Source organism: Thermobia domestica, chromosome 11 (genome assembly GCF_964235325.1).
Source record: "Thermobia domestica chromosome 11, izTheDome1.hap1.1, whole genome shotgun sequence".
Taxonomy (NCBI): Eukaryota; Metazoa; Arthropoda; class Insecta; order Zygentoma; family Lepismatidae; genus Thermobia; species Thermobia domestica.
The window spans coordinates 123,984,372-124,000,366 of record NC_137464.1 but is presented as its reverse complement, the minus strand read 5'-3'; the positions used below and the strand labels follow the sequence as shown (position 1 = coordinate 124,000,366).

The 15,995-nt window shown below is 36.6% G+C and overlaps 1 protein-coding gene across 1 annotated transcript in view; it reads right to left on the bottom strand.

Moving 5' to 3' along the window:
* LOC145663657 (dynein axonemal intermediate chain 4-like) overlaps positions 1–15,995 on the bottom strand; it is a 417,097-nt gene that overhangs the window by 143,626 nt on the left and 257,476 nt on the right. The window contains exon 12 of the mRNA XM_081729757.1: positions 4,685–4,836. Coding sequence (XP_081585883.1) covers positions 4,685–4,836 — 152 coding nt within the window. The remainder of the gene's footprint in view (positions 1–4,684; positions 4,837–15,995) is intronic.

Below are 15,995 nucleotides of genomic sequence, written 5' to 3'. Positions count from 1 at the left end.
TGAACTCCGGTTAGAATAAACCCGTTCAACGGAAAGGACCCGGGTTCGATTCCCGGTGAGAGCTCATGTGGTTCGGATCCCAAGTTAAGCTGTAGCTTCACGTCTCATATAACTTCGGTGCTGAGTGCGACGTTAAATTTCAAATCAACAGTCAATCTGGGGTGAAGTCAAAATCACAGGTTGTAGGAAATGTAAAAATGAACTATTCACAAGGAAATAAAATTGTTTATAGAAGTATATTTGTTGGAATTTGCGTTTATACGAGTATAAATGGTCAAAAAATCGAAGAGGAAATAAGATCAAATTCAAGATATTTTTATACAATTGCATAGTAATAAATTCTCAGTTGTGTCCGTTGAGTTCGGCCGGAGGTTTCCAACCTTGTTCACCTGGCGCCCCTACGTAATCCCTACATAACTCATGATCCCTCCATCCCGCTCGTTGGTCATACATATCTTATTCTCTAACTTGTGTAACCACATTCCCACTAACTTACTTATATTTATATCCAGCAAAACCTGCATACCATAGTAATGCAGTATTATGTCAATGATCGTTACACAATTGTAATGGCAAATTGTAAACTTTCATTGCAAGTGATGTTTTATTCACAATTTAAAAGTTTATTTCTGCCAGTGGCTTGTCCCTTGTTCGCTCTTCAAGTTCGTCTCTAGGATGTGCACCCCTAGATTGGGAACTATTCAGTTAGACAAATGAGAGTAACAAAGTTTCAGTATTGTTTTTTTTTTTTTTTACATTCTTTTAACGTGTTGGTGTTGTTTAATTTTTTAAAAGTATATTTCTTTCATGTGCTACGTTCTTCGCACGGGAAGAATAAGGTTTATGGAAAATATTTGAAAACTATAGACAACTATCTTCTGATTTCAATACTTGTCAATGCAAGTTTGATTTCGCTCAGAAGTCATGTTCAGAAGTACTCCTGAATGGTTCCTAAATAGTTTTTCACTTGAGCCAATACCAAGTTAATCGTTTTCTCTCATCCGGAAATACTGGAGTCACTCAAATCCATAGAAATCGTTTGGCAAATTTTTAGTTAATTTCCATCACCCCGAAAAATATATTTTTAAAGGTGCTTACTTAGTCAAAGTTATATTGTAAATATCGTTTACTTACACCCGAAATAGGAAGATTTTCTCCGTTTTATGGAAATTGTTACTTAAAATGTATATTGTTACCTCAAACTGAATTTTCCAACAATATACCTTAAATATATTTACCCAGTGTCGATAATTAATCAATTAGTCTTTTCATATTGAGTATGTCAAAATATAGAGTATACAAATTTCATGGCTGAATACTGAAGGTTTCAAAATAAATTCGCAATAATAATGTAGAACTTTCCAATAAACTTATGTAAACCGCGGAGTAAAATTACCCACAGCTCCATCTTAGTAAATTTCAACTTCCTAGACCAAGAATAAATTTATTCTCTTTCTCTCCCTCCTAGATCTCAAATTTTAGAATTTATCTTATCCGTAGTCTAGAGTATAGGGAAAACAATTTAAGCAAATTTCAATTACCTACGCCCAACTCTTAAGGGAATCTTGCGAACAGGAAAAATAATCTAACCCCTTTGGTTTATTTTTCGTAAAGCTCCATCCTATCCTCAGCTTTGAATTCAATAAGCAAATTTGTACAAAATTTCAAAATCTACACCCAAAAGTTCAAAATCCAAATACCTGGTAGAAGGTGAAGGAAAGGTTTAAAGCCTTGCTTCTTACATATAGAAGTGCCATTTCGTAAGCAAGGTTTCACATTAAGGAAAACGGAGAGGAAAATTCTTTGAAAGACCTTCTTCTTCTTCTTGAAGAGGGTTTCATTACTGTATGTAAACTTCGAATTTCAAGTTGGAGAGTTATTTGCAATACGAAGCAGAAAGTTAAACCTTTCTTAACTCTTTTATAAGAATGGGGAAGGTTCTGCGGTCAGAAAGATATTTTTCTTGTCTCAGCTTAGGTTCTAACAAATCCACCGATGTTCCAAGCGAACATCTGAAAATTTTGACCAGGAGTGAGAAAAAAGGGAGGGGTCGGGTTAGGCTCCCTCTTCACTCGTTTTAAACAAAAGATTAATGTTTAGAAATTAATAAGGGTATCAGCTAAATAGTGTGTATTTGCTGTCCTCTGATTCCTCGAATTCAGTAACACCAAATAACGACTTCAAATATACAATATGAGTAAAAAATCCCTTACCACATCTTATAAAATGTATGATATTTATGATGCGTGTCAAATGAACGGCCATCATCTTGCTATTCGCCATATTAAATCTCATTCAAAAAGTTTAAAAAATGAAATGAAATCTTTGAGTTTTACGTCCCACGGTTATGCCGGTTAGGCTAAAGGAGATGGTGATGATGAATAATAAATGAAAAGGTGGAATGAAGAAAGTGGGAGGAAACGGGAGAACCCCGAGAAAACCCACGCACATCAAAAAGTTTAAATGGAAAGGGATCATGTGATATCTGAAATAGACATAGAATTTGAAGAGAGACTAAATTGTGTAATCAGATTTAACATAACTGTAATAACTATAAAGTTATAATCACATGGAACTCAGATTTCTTCTTACAAAGTGTTGCCCGTGTTGTGATATGCATGTTTTCAAACGTGTCTTCCAAGCTCTATAAACAAGGAGCAATGTCTTAGGTGTGATTTATCCACATGCATCCTGTATTTGTTGCTCCAAATGATCCAGATCCCTAATATTATTGCCACATACTATTGCCTTTAGATGAACCCCAGATAGAAGCAGTGGCGGCTCGTAAGTATATAATATGGTAGTGCCAAAACGTACACAATAAAAAAGCGCATATCCGTAAAAATTTGCTTCATCGTGTGTAAAATTTACATTACAAAGTTGGGGTCCTGAAGCAATTGTTCCACTGTCGACTCACAAAATTGCACTCTCTGATCTGGGTATACTTAGATAGATGTTGATGTAACTACAACGTGTAAGAAAATCACTTATGCATCTGTAAAACCCTGCAAATGGAGGTTAGGCTGATGTGCATAATTGGTATGTGATGAAGCGAGCACTGGCGTACCTGTACCTTCGTCAGTGATAGTTCTGGGTCTACTTGATTATGGCCTGTCCTCGACTGTACCTATCTTTTCGAACTTGATTCAGTAACTGTGTCACTGTAAAGTGTGTAATTGGAGCATGTTGGGGAAGTATTTCATTGAAATAACGAGCTATAGCACGGGCACTTCTACTACTCCACATCTTCACGATCTAGATGCGGTCGCCGTTAGCTAATCGCATGATTCAGCATCTTGAAATAAGAGATAATATGAGTTTTGTATGATTATAACTTCAAACTTATTACAGTTACGTTAAATCTGAGTACACCATTCAGTTCATCTTAAAATATATCATATGATTCCTTCCCATTTAAACATTTTAGCGAAGAGTAATATGATGGTAGTTCAACTGACACGCACTATAAAGGTTCCCCTTTGGTCCAATATGTTCTTACAAATACCAATCCCTTCTGTTTACATTCGTTTTCATTTTATAAGGTGTGGTAAGGGACTTTTGACTCACGCTGTAGATCACTGCCTGTTATTTTAAAATTATTCCCTTGGAGTTTTTAAAATATCATGCATTCTATTTAGTAGAAAAATCGGTTAATTCCGTTTGGAATATTTGGCAAAGAAAGGATTTGGTGTAACGAAAAAATCGGTGTACCGGTGTTACCGGATATGTTTTGTTCAATATACGGATATTGTCAATGTATGAATAATAAATTAAACTGAAGTACCGGTACTTTGTTGGTTAGTTGGACTGGAGTTGAATGTTTCTTTCAGCACCGAAGCTATATGAGATGTGGTTTTACAGCATAATGTAAGATCCAAACCGCATGAGCTGCCGCCGGGAATCGTGCGAGGTTCTCCTGCACATTAGGCGCGCATACTAACTCCACCTATAAGGGAGTTCATACTAATATATTCTACTTCAAGCGAAGCATAATCTGTCATTTAACTAAGGGAAAGAACATATATTGGATTCTTCCTGATTTTCGAAGGTGTCATGTATTGTTAAGATTGAAAATTATAATTTTACAGGAAAACAATAGTTACTACTCCTCGAAATATCTGGAAACCAATTTTCATATGAAGTTTAAAAAGAAATTTAATTATCGGAAGTTTCCCTTATTTCTTGTAGCCCCTATGTAAAGAAGTTATTTTAAATACTGGACTAATCATGGGTTAATATTTTACTTTAATTGTTAGGTCAAAAGAAACATGTTAACCTGAGTAGAATGATTATGTAGTATAAAATTAACTTGTCCATAACAGTGATAGACAAACTACAACCCGCGGCAAGACGTTGTCCTGAAAAATTCTATCTGGCGCACGATATGATAACTAGTTTGACGAATGTAACTTCGTTTCTGTGAATCAGTACATCCTACCTCCAACTAGGTTTTCAGAATCTTTTAGATATGCATACACAATTGTATTAATTAGATTCTCTTTCATAATATCTCAATTAATAATCAGGCTTAGTAATTATTACAAGAAATTTTTAAAATGTATCATGGTTGCTTTTTAATAAATTATAAATTAGGTTGGCCCATGGGAAGTATCTCGAGGAGAATTAAAATAATTCTTGACAAAATATAAAATAATTTAAGATTTAACAACTTCAAGAAACTTACATGCACCATTGAACTCTTTTGCATTTGAATTCCAGTTAAGGACTTGACCATCATCTCCTATAGTCAAGAGTTGTTCAACATCTGTGTTATAATCCTCGCTGTGATACCAATGTAATTGCCATATGGGTGAATAGTGTCTAATCCTGCTTTGACTGAAAGAGTGTCAAAGGATATTTTCAATTAAATTCTAATGATTTTACTACGTTATATCTAGAAGTATTTTTTTCTGAAATAAGAAACCGAGACTCTTCAGTAGATATTGTTGATCGGGAGGTGGAGCAAAAGAAAATAAGGGTGTTTACTTCTATTGCACTCCATATTAATACTTCCTATGCACGTGTCTTGAGCTCAAATAAACATTAATACTTGAAACTATTGTTTACAATAGTAACTACAAATAACGACACGTTTGTAAAGTATTAATGGATAAAAATATTTTAGTTATGACGGCTTATTTTTAAAAGAAAGTAAACCCCTTTCAAAATTCTTATTGACGAATAGTGATGTAAGGGCCTACCCGGTTTGCGAGTTTTGAAAACGCAGTAAACTTTCTTTATGGGGACTGAGTTTAGCCAATCACTACTTGGAATGGAGATATCCAGTGGAAAGAAATAGTGGCGGTATGTTTCTTTACAATTTTTACTCCACATACCGGCTATCTAAATGTTGAAGTACAGTAAGGGTATGTTGCCTAAAAGATTGCATTTCTATTTATTTAATGACTCAAAACCATGGGAGACCTCCTCCATAGTTACTGGAAAAAGCAGCAAGGAGAAGCTTTGCTTCCAGCTTAACTTTCTAAGAATAATAAAAATAATCCCCTTATGTTGTATTATAAAGAATTCTACACGAAAATGCTCAAAAACCGGGTTTTATATTGTATGGATCCCCACATCACGACAAAAGCATATGTCAACATAACACGTGTTATTGATTGTAAACAGTGTAGCAGACGAGAAGCCGACACGAAAGACACCGAGGAAAGCCGAAAGAAGATGGACCTTACGAAAGGACTCGAAGAGGACAGACAGAGGCCCAACCACCGAGGGTCCTGGCATCAGTCGACCAACTGATCGTAACCTATCCTAAACCCTGGAGGCTGCTATGAAACTAAGGGGGTCTTCCTAACCACAACTAATCCCTGGAGGCTGCTATGAGCGGATGTTTCCTAGAACCGAATCCTTAAGAACCCAGGAGACTGCTATGAAGCTAAGGGGTTACCTATATAGAACATTATAACCTGCAAACCTTGTTCATTATGGAGACACTTTGTTGTTAGAACTTTTGTAAACACAAAAGACTTAATTTTATAATAAAATTGGTGAAGGGAAAAACTCTCGGTACATTATTGACTATCTATAAGTCATTACATGGTGATAGGCAGTGGAGTTTGTACGGGGCGCTCTTTTTATTAAACTTTTTAGCAGGCACTGATAAAGTCAGTATCAAAATCCATCTAAGTTTCGCTATCCCTTGTATATTTTATTTCTAAATGATTCAATCTGACGATTCTCTTCCAATTCTGGGATTCAGTGGCGGCTTTTGTTACACCCTCCATTCTTTTCTTTTGCCTTTCCCAAGTGTGATTTATGCCGGAAACTAGATCAGGTAAAGAAACACATAGATCAGGGGAGAATAATACAAATATGACAGAGGGTGCATCTAATATAACCTTTAACATGTCACATTTGACGAAGTATTCCTGACACGTGCACGAGGACCCGGACAAGTTTTTCATGCTATTCGATCATATGGCAAACATGCAAGCATAATCACCAACTAATAAGAAGGAAATTTTACGGATAAATCTACAAGACACAGCCCTAGATCTCGTGTTGCAACTTAAAAACCAAAATCAATTTGGAACGATGTCCTATTAAGCTTTAAAATTTAAATTAGTAACATTAAGTAGGCCGAAGGTCACATCATATAAAGCGAACATGAGTCGTTCGAGGTCCAAAAAGGAATAGATGAGTCCATAAAATCATATTTTTTAACGTAAATTCTGAACAATCAGGCAGTTATTACCGGAAGCAACAGAAGAACAAAAGATCCATAATTTATCCTTGGGATTACAAAGGAATTTCCTTAACAAGATAGCGTTAGAAAGGTTTGCAACAGTAGATGCCTTACAGACTAAATTAAATACCTTGGAAGCCGCCAATGACTTTTTAAGGAAAAGGGAGCACGCAGAGCTATCGCAAAAACTGCACATGTTATACGCCCAAAATTCCATACCTAATCCGCAGAATATATATCCTATGGATTGCTAACCGAACCAAAGACAATGTATCCTGCACAACAGTTATCACCATACCTATCCTGTACAAACGCAACCTGTTACACAACCAATGCACAGTTTTGTACCCATATATCAACAACAATTTAGTTCTTTTATGACGACTACTCATCCTAATCCTCAAGAATATCAGAACACGACTCAAGAACCAAAGACCGTTCCCCACTACGAGCATAATCCTCCACAAATGACCTCTCTACCTTGGCCAATAAAATGGCAGAATTGTCGCTAGTGATAGCGCAGACAAGTTACAAAAACCAAAAAGGATATAGGAAGAGGAATAACAATAATAGAGTAAAGAAAAAACGGGGACAAGCCCAGAACAGTTAGTAGGCTACACCCACGGAAGATCAAATTTTGGTATGCGCGATATGCCGGAAGCGGGGACACGGTGCATCCGTTTGTTACAAGCGTCCAAAAAAGTGTAAGGCTGCTCCTTGGCAAGGAGGCCGATAGCCATCATAATCCGGAAAATGAAGACCAAAGAGGAACTAACAAGCACAATAGCATAAATTAAGAAATTCCTGTGATAGAAGAGCAATCAGGACAATTGGCAGAAAAATACGGAAAACATTGCCCTAGAGGATGAAAATAACAGGTACATTTAACAATATCTGTCTGGCCGTCCGATTCTTTGCCCCCTGGAGCGTGTTTAATTTCATTTCAAACGATAGTAAAAGGAATTTCAGGAAACAATATTTATTTAAATCAAATAGCACTGATAAAATTTAAAATAGGTCAAACAACATTTACTTTCGAGTAACCGACAGGACAATGCCAATAATTATAGGAATTAACTTTCTCCAAGAATCGCATTCTACCATCGATTTAAACAATAATATAATTTCTTTCTTTAAATGTCCACGGAAGCCACAGCTACCAGCTGAGAGCAAAGAAAATACACTGTCAGCTTTTATAACTCTGATAATATCGCAGACAGACCAAAACTGTTCGTACGTGACTAAGCAAACAATTTTACCTCCACGCTCGCATACGTTCATTCAAGTAACAGGAAAGAAAAATAGCTGATGCGGAATTCTTGTATATATCATTGCTCCCTGGAATACTCGAGACACATATGTTAAATGCTCTCGACCAGAAGATAGAAACAAACAAAATTACAATTTTAATATCAAGTCCTAATAGTAATAGCGTCACTATAAAAAGGAATGCCCCACTGGCGGTTCTTGACAAAGGGCACGAAATTTCTTTTAACGTATTAGAAGAACCATTTTCTAGAAAAAGCGTACCAGTTTAAGGCAAAAGAAGAAAATGAAGAACACTTCAAACACACAGAAACTTTTCAATAAAGAGCTCTTTGAGGTCAACCCCAACCTAGACAAAAAAACAAAAACAAGCAGTTTGTGAATTATTGTTCAAGTATAGGGATGTTTTTACGTATGCCCCTGACGACATCGGATATTTTAGGAAATATGTTCATAAAATTAGGTTTTTTAAGTCTGCTGTATTTCACGACCGCTCCCCACCAATTCCATTACATATTAGGAACCAGGTAGACAAACCGATTCAAGAGCTTATCAAGGCAAAAATAATTAGACCCAGAGAATAATGAATATTTCTCTCTACTTCTGGTGCTCAGGAAACCTACCACGCAAGAGTTCCGGATAATTCTTAATCTGCAGAAGTGTAACACTTTATCAAGTATTTATCGGTGCCATTTCAATCAACAGAGGATGTTCTACACTCTATAAAGGGGAAAACCTTCATAACCATTGATCTTTCCAGTTCATACTTCCAAATTTTATTGCATCCTAAGAGCTGAAAATATATGACCTTCGAGCTCGATCATAACAGAAAATCATACGAATTTTTTAGGTGCACAGTGGGCCTCAAAGTCTCAGCGTTGCGACGAGGATGATTTTGGAGGGACTACTCGATACGATTACAAGTTTTGCGGATCTTGTCAGCAGCGCATATAGCTTTCCACAGCACTTGCAGGATTTAGAATTACTGTTTCAGGAGCTTAGAAAACATGATTTTCGGGCATCACCCAAGAAGACACACATAGGTTACAATAAGCTTAAAGTATTAGGATACCTCTTTAGTGGAGAATTCATTAAAATATCTCCAAAGATAGCCAAGAAAATACAAAATTTCAAGAGACCGACTACAAAGCGTATTCTCAAAAGTTTTATCGGACTATGTTCATATCTTCGAGTGCATATCAAAGACTTTACGATAAAAATCAAGCCTTTCCAGCAATTAGTAACCTCTAAATCTAAATTTAAATGGACAGAGAAGCATGATGTTTCTTTTTGAACAATTGGAAGAATACATATTAAACGCCCCATCACTCGCTCATTTTGACGATTCTCTAGAAATCCGCGTCTATAGCAATAGTAGTCAAATGCATATAGCTGGAATACTCGCTTGCTATGATACAAAAACTGACACTGAGAAAGTGTTTTTTTTTTCTAAATAGAAGATTCAATCTATACATAGACGCAAAGTGCATAGCGACGATGAACACACAACCTGATAAGGTCGGAAAATATACCATATACAAACGTACAAGGAGGGACCAAATATTCAGCAAGCTTCTTATTATTCGGATACGAACCTAGGATCCCGACAGAATGTACACTCGAATCAAAACAACACATACAAGTTGACAGATAAATTAGCAGCCATCAGGAAGAAAGTACAAAATAACCTGGAACAGGCATTTAACAGACAAAAACAGTTTTATGATAGACGCCATATACAGACAACTTGTAATCCAGGGGACCTTGTTTTAGTATACTACCCTACAAGAAAAATTGATTTACCTGAACACTTTACCATTCGTTAGGAAGGACCAGCCCAAATCGTAGAGAAGCTTAATCCAAACTTATATCGCGTGGAATTATCTCCTAAATTTCGTAACAGAATTCAAGAAATTGCGATCGACCGCTTGAAGCCATTCTACGCGGACCAAACTGAGGGAACACAAAATTAAGAAGAGAGAGGTAAAAATCCAAGAAGAAGAATTTAACAAAATTGCAAGTACTTACCGGGAACAGAAGAGAGACTAACAAAAGAAGAAACGAAAAAAAAGAGAAGAAAAGATGCACTGACATAACATCGTACTGTACTTCTTTATTTCAATTATAATCTGTATCCTATTCTGTTATTTAACTTCGCTACATTAGTATTTCCGTTCTTCTAGCAAAAATGCAAGATCAACAGTTTTTCTCTTTCTTTTTTAGCTTGAAAAGTCATAAATCCGTGCAAGGTCGAAATACAATGTTTCTTGTTTCTAGCATCGCTTCTTCAATACGAAGTACATGAATGATTAATACGTCAGTTTTTCTCCCTATACAGGATGTTCATAAAATCAGGCCGTTGATACCATTATACAGAGTGACCAGAAATTCACATTCTCTATTTTTCTTTTTTAAAAGAAGATTTTCCGAATCCTAAACCAACAACTATCCTTTTCTTAAATATAATAATAATTTATTCGTGCCTCATCTTTCATAAGCCCCGTTACTGAAGAAAAACTTAATCAATTGGCTAAACATATCTTGACCATTAGAAAGACTCAATTCACTGGCACCTACTACTACTACGAAAATAAGACTCAACCGATATAGACTATGAACACCGGATGTGACATAAGCATAGAAACCAACAATTAGTGAACTAGTATATGTTTATTAATTACAGTGATGACACTTCTGCCCACTCTTAGGGAAATGATAGTGACTGCTTTCATCCTACTTAGATGGGACGGAACTAGAGTGTTATTACCATTACATATATATAACAAGTTTCCTCATAGTGATTTTTCAGTGTTTATAGTGTCTATACAGTGTCTCCAAATGTATCAATGTTGTGGTGCAAATAACTTTCATTAACAATAATTAAGTATTTTTCTCAAAAATAATCTTGCAGATTTTTTTTTTTTCAGTGTGTGGGATGTAAGGATCCCCACATCACGACAAAAGCATATGTCAATACAACACGTGTTATTGATTATAGACAGGTAGCAGACGAGAAGCCGACACGAAAGACACCAATGAAAGCCGAAAGAAGACGGACCTCACGAAAGGGCCCGAAGAGGGCAGATAAAAGCCCAACCAACGAGGGACCTTCAGAACCCTGGAGGCCGCTATGAAGCTAAAGAGTTACCCGTACAGAACATTATAACCTGCAAACCTTGGTCATTATAGAGACACTTTGTTGTTAGAACTTTTGTAAACACAAAAGACTTAATTTTATAATAAAATTGGTGAAGGGATAAAATCTCGGTCCATTATTGACTCTACCTATAAGTCATTACAATATGAACAATTATTAAACAATTTATCATGGGACAACTCCTGGACCACACTTGACTGAGGGATATTCCAGACCCCCTGAAGGTCCGTTCCCCTCCACAACAGTCAACCCCTTAATTTACCCATGCTCAAATTTTCAGACTTGAATGCAAATTTTCCTTCGCACCTGTATCACCATTATTGTATGTCTTGCATGTATATTCTTTAAATACTTCTTGATAAATGAATTTATTGACTAAGTATATAAGAGTTGCTTTCTTATTTTTAATAAGAAACTTCTCCATACTGAAAATATTTAACTTCCATTAACTAATAATGTCAAATTGAATTAAAAGCAATCGCCAAAGATCTAAATATTAGGGATACACTCACGCACACAGATATTCACTGCACATGCATTCACAGTCTTTTCAATTATAGAAAGATACAAAAATACTTTTTAATGAAAACACTAGATTTTTGACTGCATAAATTATATTTTTTCCTTATAAATATCGGATTCAGTTTTGTATATCTTTATCATTCCCTAGTAGTGGAGACAACTTGCAAAGTATTTGCTGTAAGCTTGAATTGCAAGTCGGCCAAGCTTGCATCCAGCTTGATTAGAAAATGTGCAAGTATGCCACAAGCTGGATTCTAATAACGAAGTTACATGGGAGCAACCTTGCATTCAGTGTTCCATCCAAGCTTGAAGCAAGCGTTTTACAAGTCAAGTCAAGTCAATAGCCAATGAACGGCCAGTAATGTCATGATGCTTTGCGAAGGGTCTAAAGCATCGCTTGCAAGTACAACAAAAGGCAGGTTGTATGAAAGCATGCGTTTCAAGTGCAAGCGTAGAAAGCCAAGAGCCAAGCACGTGGCAACTTGCTAGTGAGGGTTGTAGGCACAAAAGAAGTACCAACAAACAAATAACAATACTTTCAGATTTCAGTTTAAACTACTCGCCTTAATACAGTTCTTTCTGTTTTAATTACACCCATGGCTCATTCCTTTCTCTCATGTAATCCTTATTTGCAACTAATACGAGTCTTGTATAGGAGTAATGAGTGAACTTCCTTGTAGATACAGTACTTCATTTTAAAAGCAAAAGGTAAGGAAAATAACAAAAATGTCAGTGTTGGCAACTTAGAAATTATTTCTAAATAAGAAATGAAATATTTGGCGTATAAAGCTATTATTACTGTGTAAAAAAAATGGATTTGTTAAAAGTATATTAGCACCCACTTTCCAGTGATGGTGATCTTGATCACTGAAAAACCAGAGACGGTATGTATTTCATCACTAAAAATAGAGAGACGGTATCGCATACCACCGCATGCCGTTTTACTTCGACCACTGGAGATATCATCAAGTTAGTATGAGAAATTTATGCATCAAAAGTCTAGAGGCTAATAACAGTAAATGTCTATAAAATGAAAGTGTAGATGGTAGTTTCAGAGTTGTTGTGTATCTATAGAAGTTATTATAGAAAATAGTCAGACTTCTTCGCCTCTCATTTTCCAAGAATTTGATTTTATGAGCTTTTTACATTATAAACATTTGATTATTGCTTCATCATGAATGAACAATAAACAGGATAACAGTACTTGCTGTTTCTCCTTGAATTATTTATTTCGTCATTGCTACAAGCCAGTTCTTATATAATTCGTATTAATAGCACCGTTATTTCTTATTTCGATCTTAAATTGACAGCTGTAGCTTAGGCTCTGCAATACTTCTTGTAATGAAGGTAATGAGTGTTGAGGATCAACTGTCTATGCAACAAATTATCTACACATATTGACAAGGAAATACTGTAATTAGTGTACAAAGTACAACAGAGTATTAACAAAAATGTCCCGATTATAATTCACTCTTATACTATATATAGAGATGCTTTTTCACTCGCTTTCGGATCATAATGCACTTTTACATTTTGATCAGACTCTATCAGTTATTTACGCGTGTCAAGTTAGACCAACCACCAACACCAAAACGACCGGAACATATCTCAGTATTATGGGCTATTTATGGGCTAATTAGTTGCTCTAATCCCAATTTTTGGGCTCCTACTGTTTAGCGGGAAATCGGATTCAAAGTGGGCGAGTCCAGCTTGATATCAAGCTAGAACCCCCCCATATGGTTAGAATGGTCCGATCGAAAAAATTCAAACGCCAGAATTATGGGCTATTTATGGGCTAATTAGTTGCTCTAATCCCAATTTTTGGACTCCTACTGTTTCGCGGGAAATCGGATTCAAAATGGGCGAGTCCAACTTGATATCAAGCTAGAACGCCCCATATGGTTAGAATGGTCCGATCGAAAAAATTGAAACGCCAGAATTATGGGCTATTTATGGGCTAATTAGTTGCTCTAATCCCAATTTTTGGGCTTCTACTGTTTAGCGGGAAATCGGATTCAAAGTGGGTGAGTCCAGCTTTATATCAAGCTAGAACCCCCCATATGGTTAGAATGGTCCGATCGAAAAAATTCAAACTCCAGAATTATGGGCTATTTATGGGCTATTAGTTGCTCTAATCCCAATTTTTGGGCTCCTACTGTTTAGCGGGAAATCGGATTCAAAGTGGGCGAGTCCAGCTTGATATCAAGCTAGAACCCCCCATATAGTTAGAATGGTCCGATCGAAAAAATTCAAACGCCAGAATTATGGGCTATTTATGGGCTAATTAGTTGCTCTAATCCCAATTTTTGGGCTCCTACTGTTTAGCGGGAAAACGGATTTAAAATGGGCGAGTCCAGCTTGATATCAAGCAAGAACCCCCATATGGTTAGAATGGTCCGATCGAAAAATTTCAAACGCCGGAATTATGGGCTATTTATGGGATAATTAGTTGCTCTAATCCCAATTTTTGGGCTCCTACTGTTTAGCGGGAAACCGGATTCAAAGTGGGCGAGTCCAGCTTGATATCAAGCTAGAACCCCCATATGGTTAGAATGGTCCGATCGAAAAAAATCAAACGCCAGAATTATGGGCTATTTATGGGCTAATTAGTTGCTCTAATCCCAATTTTTGGGCTCCTACTGTTTAGCGGGAAATCGGATTCAAAGTGGGTGAGTCCAGCTTTATATCAAGCTAGAACCCCCCATATGGTTAGAATGGTCCGATCGAAAAAATTCAAACGCCAGAATTATGGGCTATTTATGGGCTAATTAGTTGCTCTAATCCCAATTTTTGGGCTCCTACTGTTTAACGGGAAATCGGATTCAAAATGGGCGAGTCTAGCTTGATATCAAGCTAGAACCCCCCATATGGTTAGAATGGTCCGATCGAAAAAATTCAAACTCCAGAATTATGGGCCATTTATGGGCTAATTAGTTCCTTTAATCCCAATTTTTGAGCTCCTACTGTTTAGCGGGAAATCGGATTCAAAATGGGCGAGTCTAGCTTGATATCAAGCTAGAACCTCCCATACGCTTACGGTTAGAATGGCCCGATCGAAAAAATTCAAACGCCAGAATTATGGGCTATTTATAGACTACTTTTTACCTTAATCCCAATTTTTAGGCTCCTATTGTTTACTAGGAAATCGGATTTAAAATGGGCGAGTCTAACTTGATATCAAGCTAGAAGACCCAATATGGTTACGGTTAAAATGGTCCGACCGAAAAAATTGAAACGCCAGAATTATGGGCTATTTATAGACTACTTATTTACTTTAATCCCAATTTTTGGGCTCCTATTGTTTAGTAGGAAATCGGATTTAAAATGGGCGAGTCTAACTTGATATCAAGCTAGAAGACCCAATATGTTACGGTTAGAATGGTCCGATCAAAAAACTTCAAACGCCATAATTATGGGCTATTAATGGGCTAATTAGTTGCTTTAATCCCAATTTTTGGGCTCCTACTGTTTAGCGGTAAATCGGATTCAAAGTGGGCGAGTCCAGCTTGATATCAAGCTAGAACCCCCCATATGGTTAGAATGGTCCGATCGAAAAAATTCAAACGCCAGAATTATGGGCTATTTATGGGTTAATGTGTTGCTGTTATTCTATTTCTTGGATCCTAATGTTTAGCGGGAATTCGGATACAAAACAGGTGAGTCTAGCTTGACATCAAGCTAGTACCTCCGATTCAGTAACAATGGTCCGATCCAAAAAATTCAAACGCCAGAATTATGGGCTATTTATGGGCTAATTAGTTGCTCTAATCCCAATTTTTGGGCTTCTAATCTTTAGCGGGAAATCGGATTCAAAGTGGGCGAGTCTAGCTTGATATCAAGCTAGAACCCCCCATATGGTTAGAATGGTCAGATCGAAAAAATTCAAACGCCAGAATTATGGGCTATTTATGGGCTAATTAGTTACTTTAATCCCAATTTTTTGGCTCCTACTGTTTAGCGGGAAATCGGATTCAAAATGGGCGAGTCTAGCTTGATATCAAGCTAGAACCTCCCATACGGTTACGGTTAGAATGGTCCGATCGAAAAAATTCAAACTCCAGAATTATGGTCTGTTTATGATCTACTTATTTGCTCTAATCCCAATTTTTGGGCTCCTATTGTTTAGTAGGAAATCGGATTTAAAATGGCCGAGTCTAACTTAATATCAAGCTAGATCCCCCAATATGGTTACGGTTAGAATGGTCCGATCGAAAAAATTCAAACGCCAGAATTAAGACTGTTTATGGGCTAATTAGTTGTTCTGATCCCAGTTTTTGGGCTCCTACTGTTTAGCGGGAAATCCGATTCAATATGGGAGAGCCCAACTTGATATCAAGCTAGAATCCC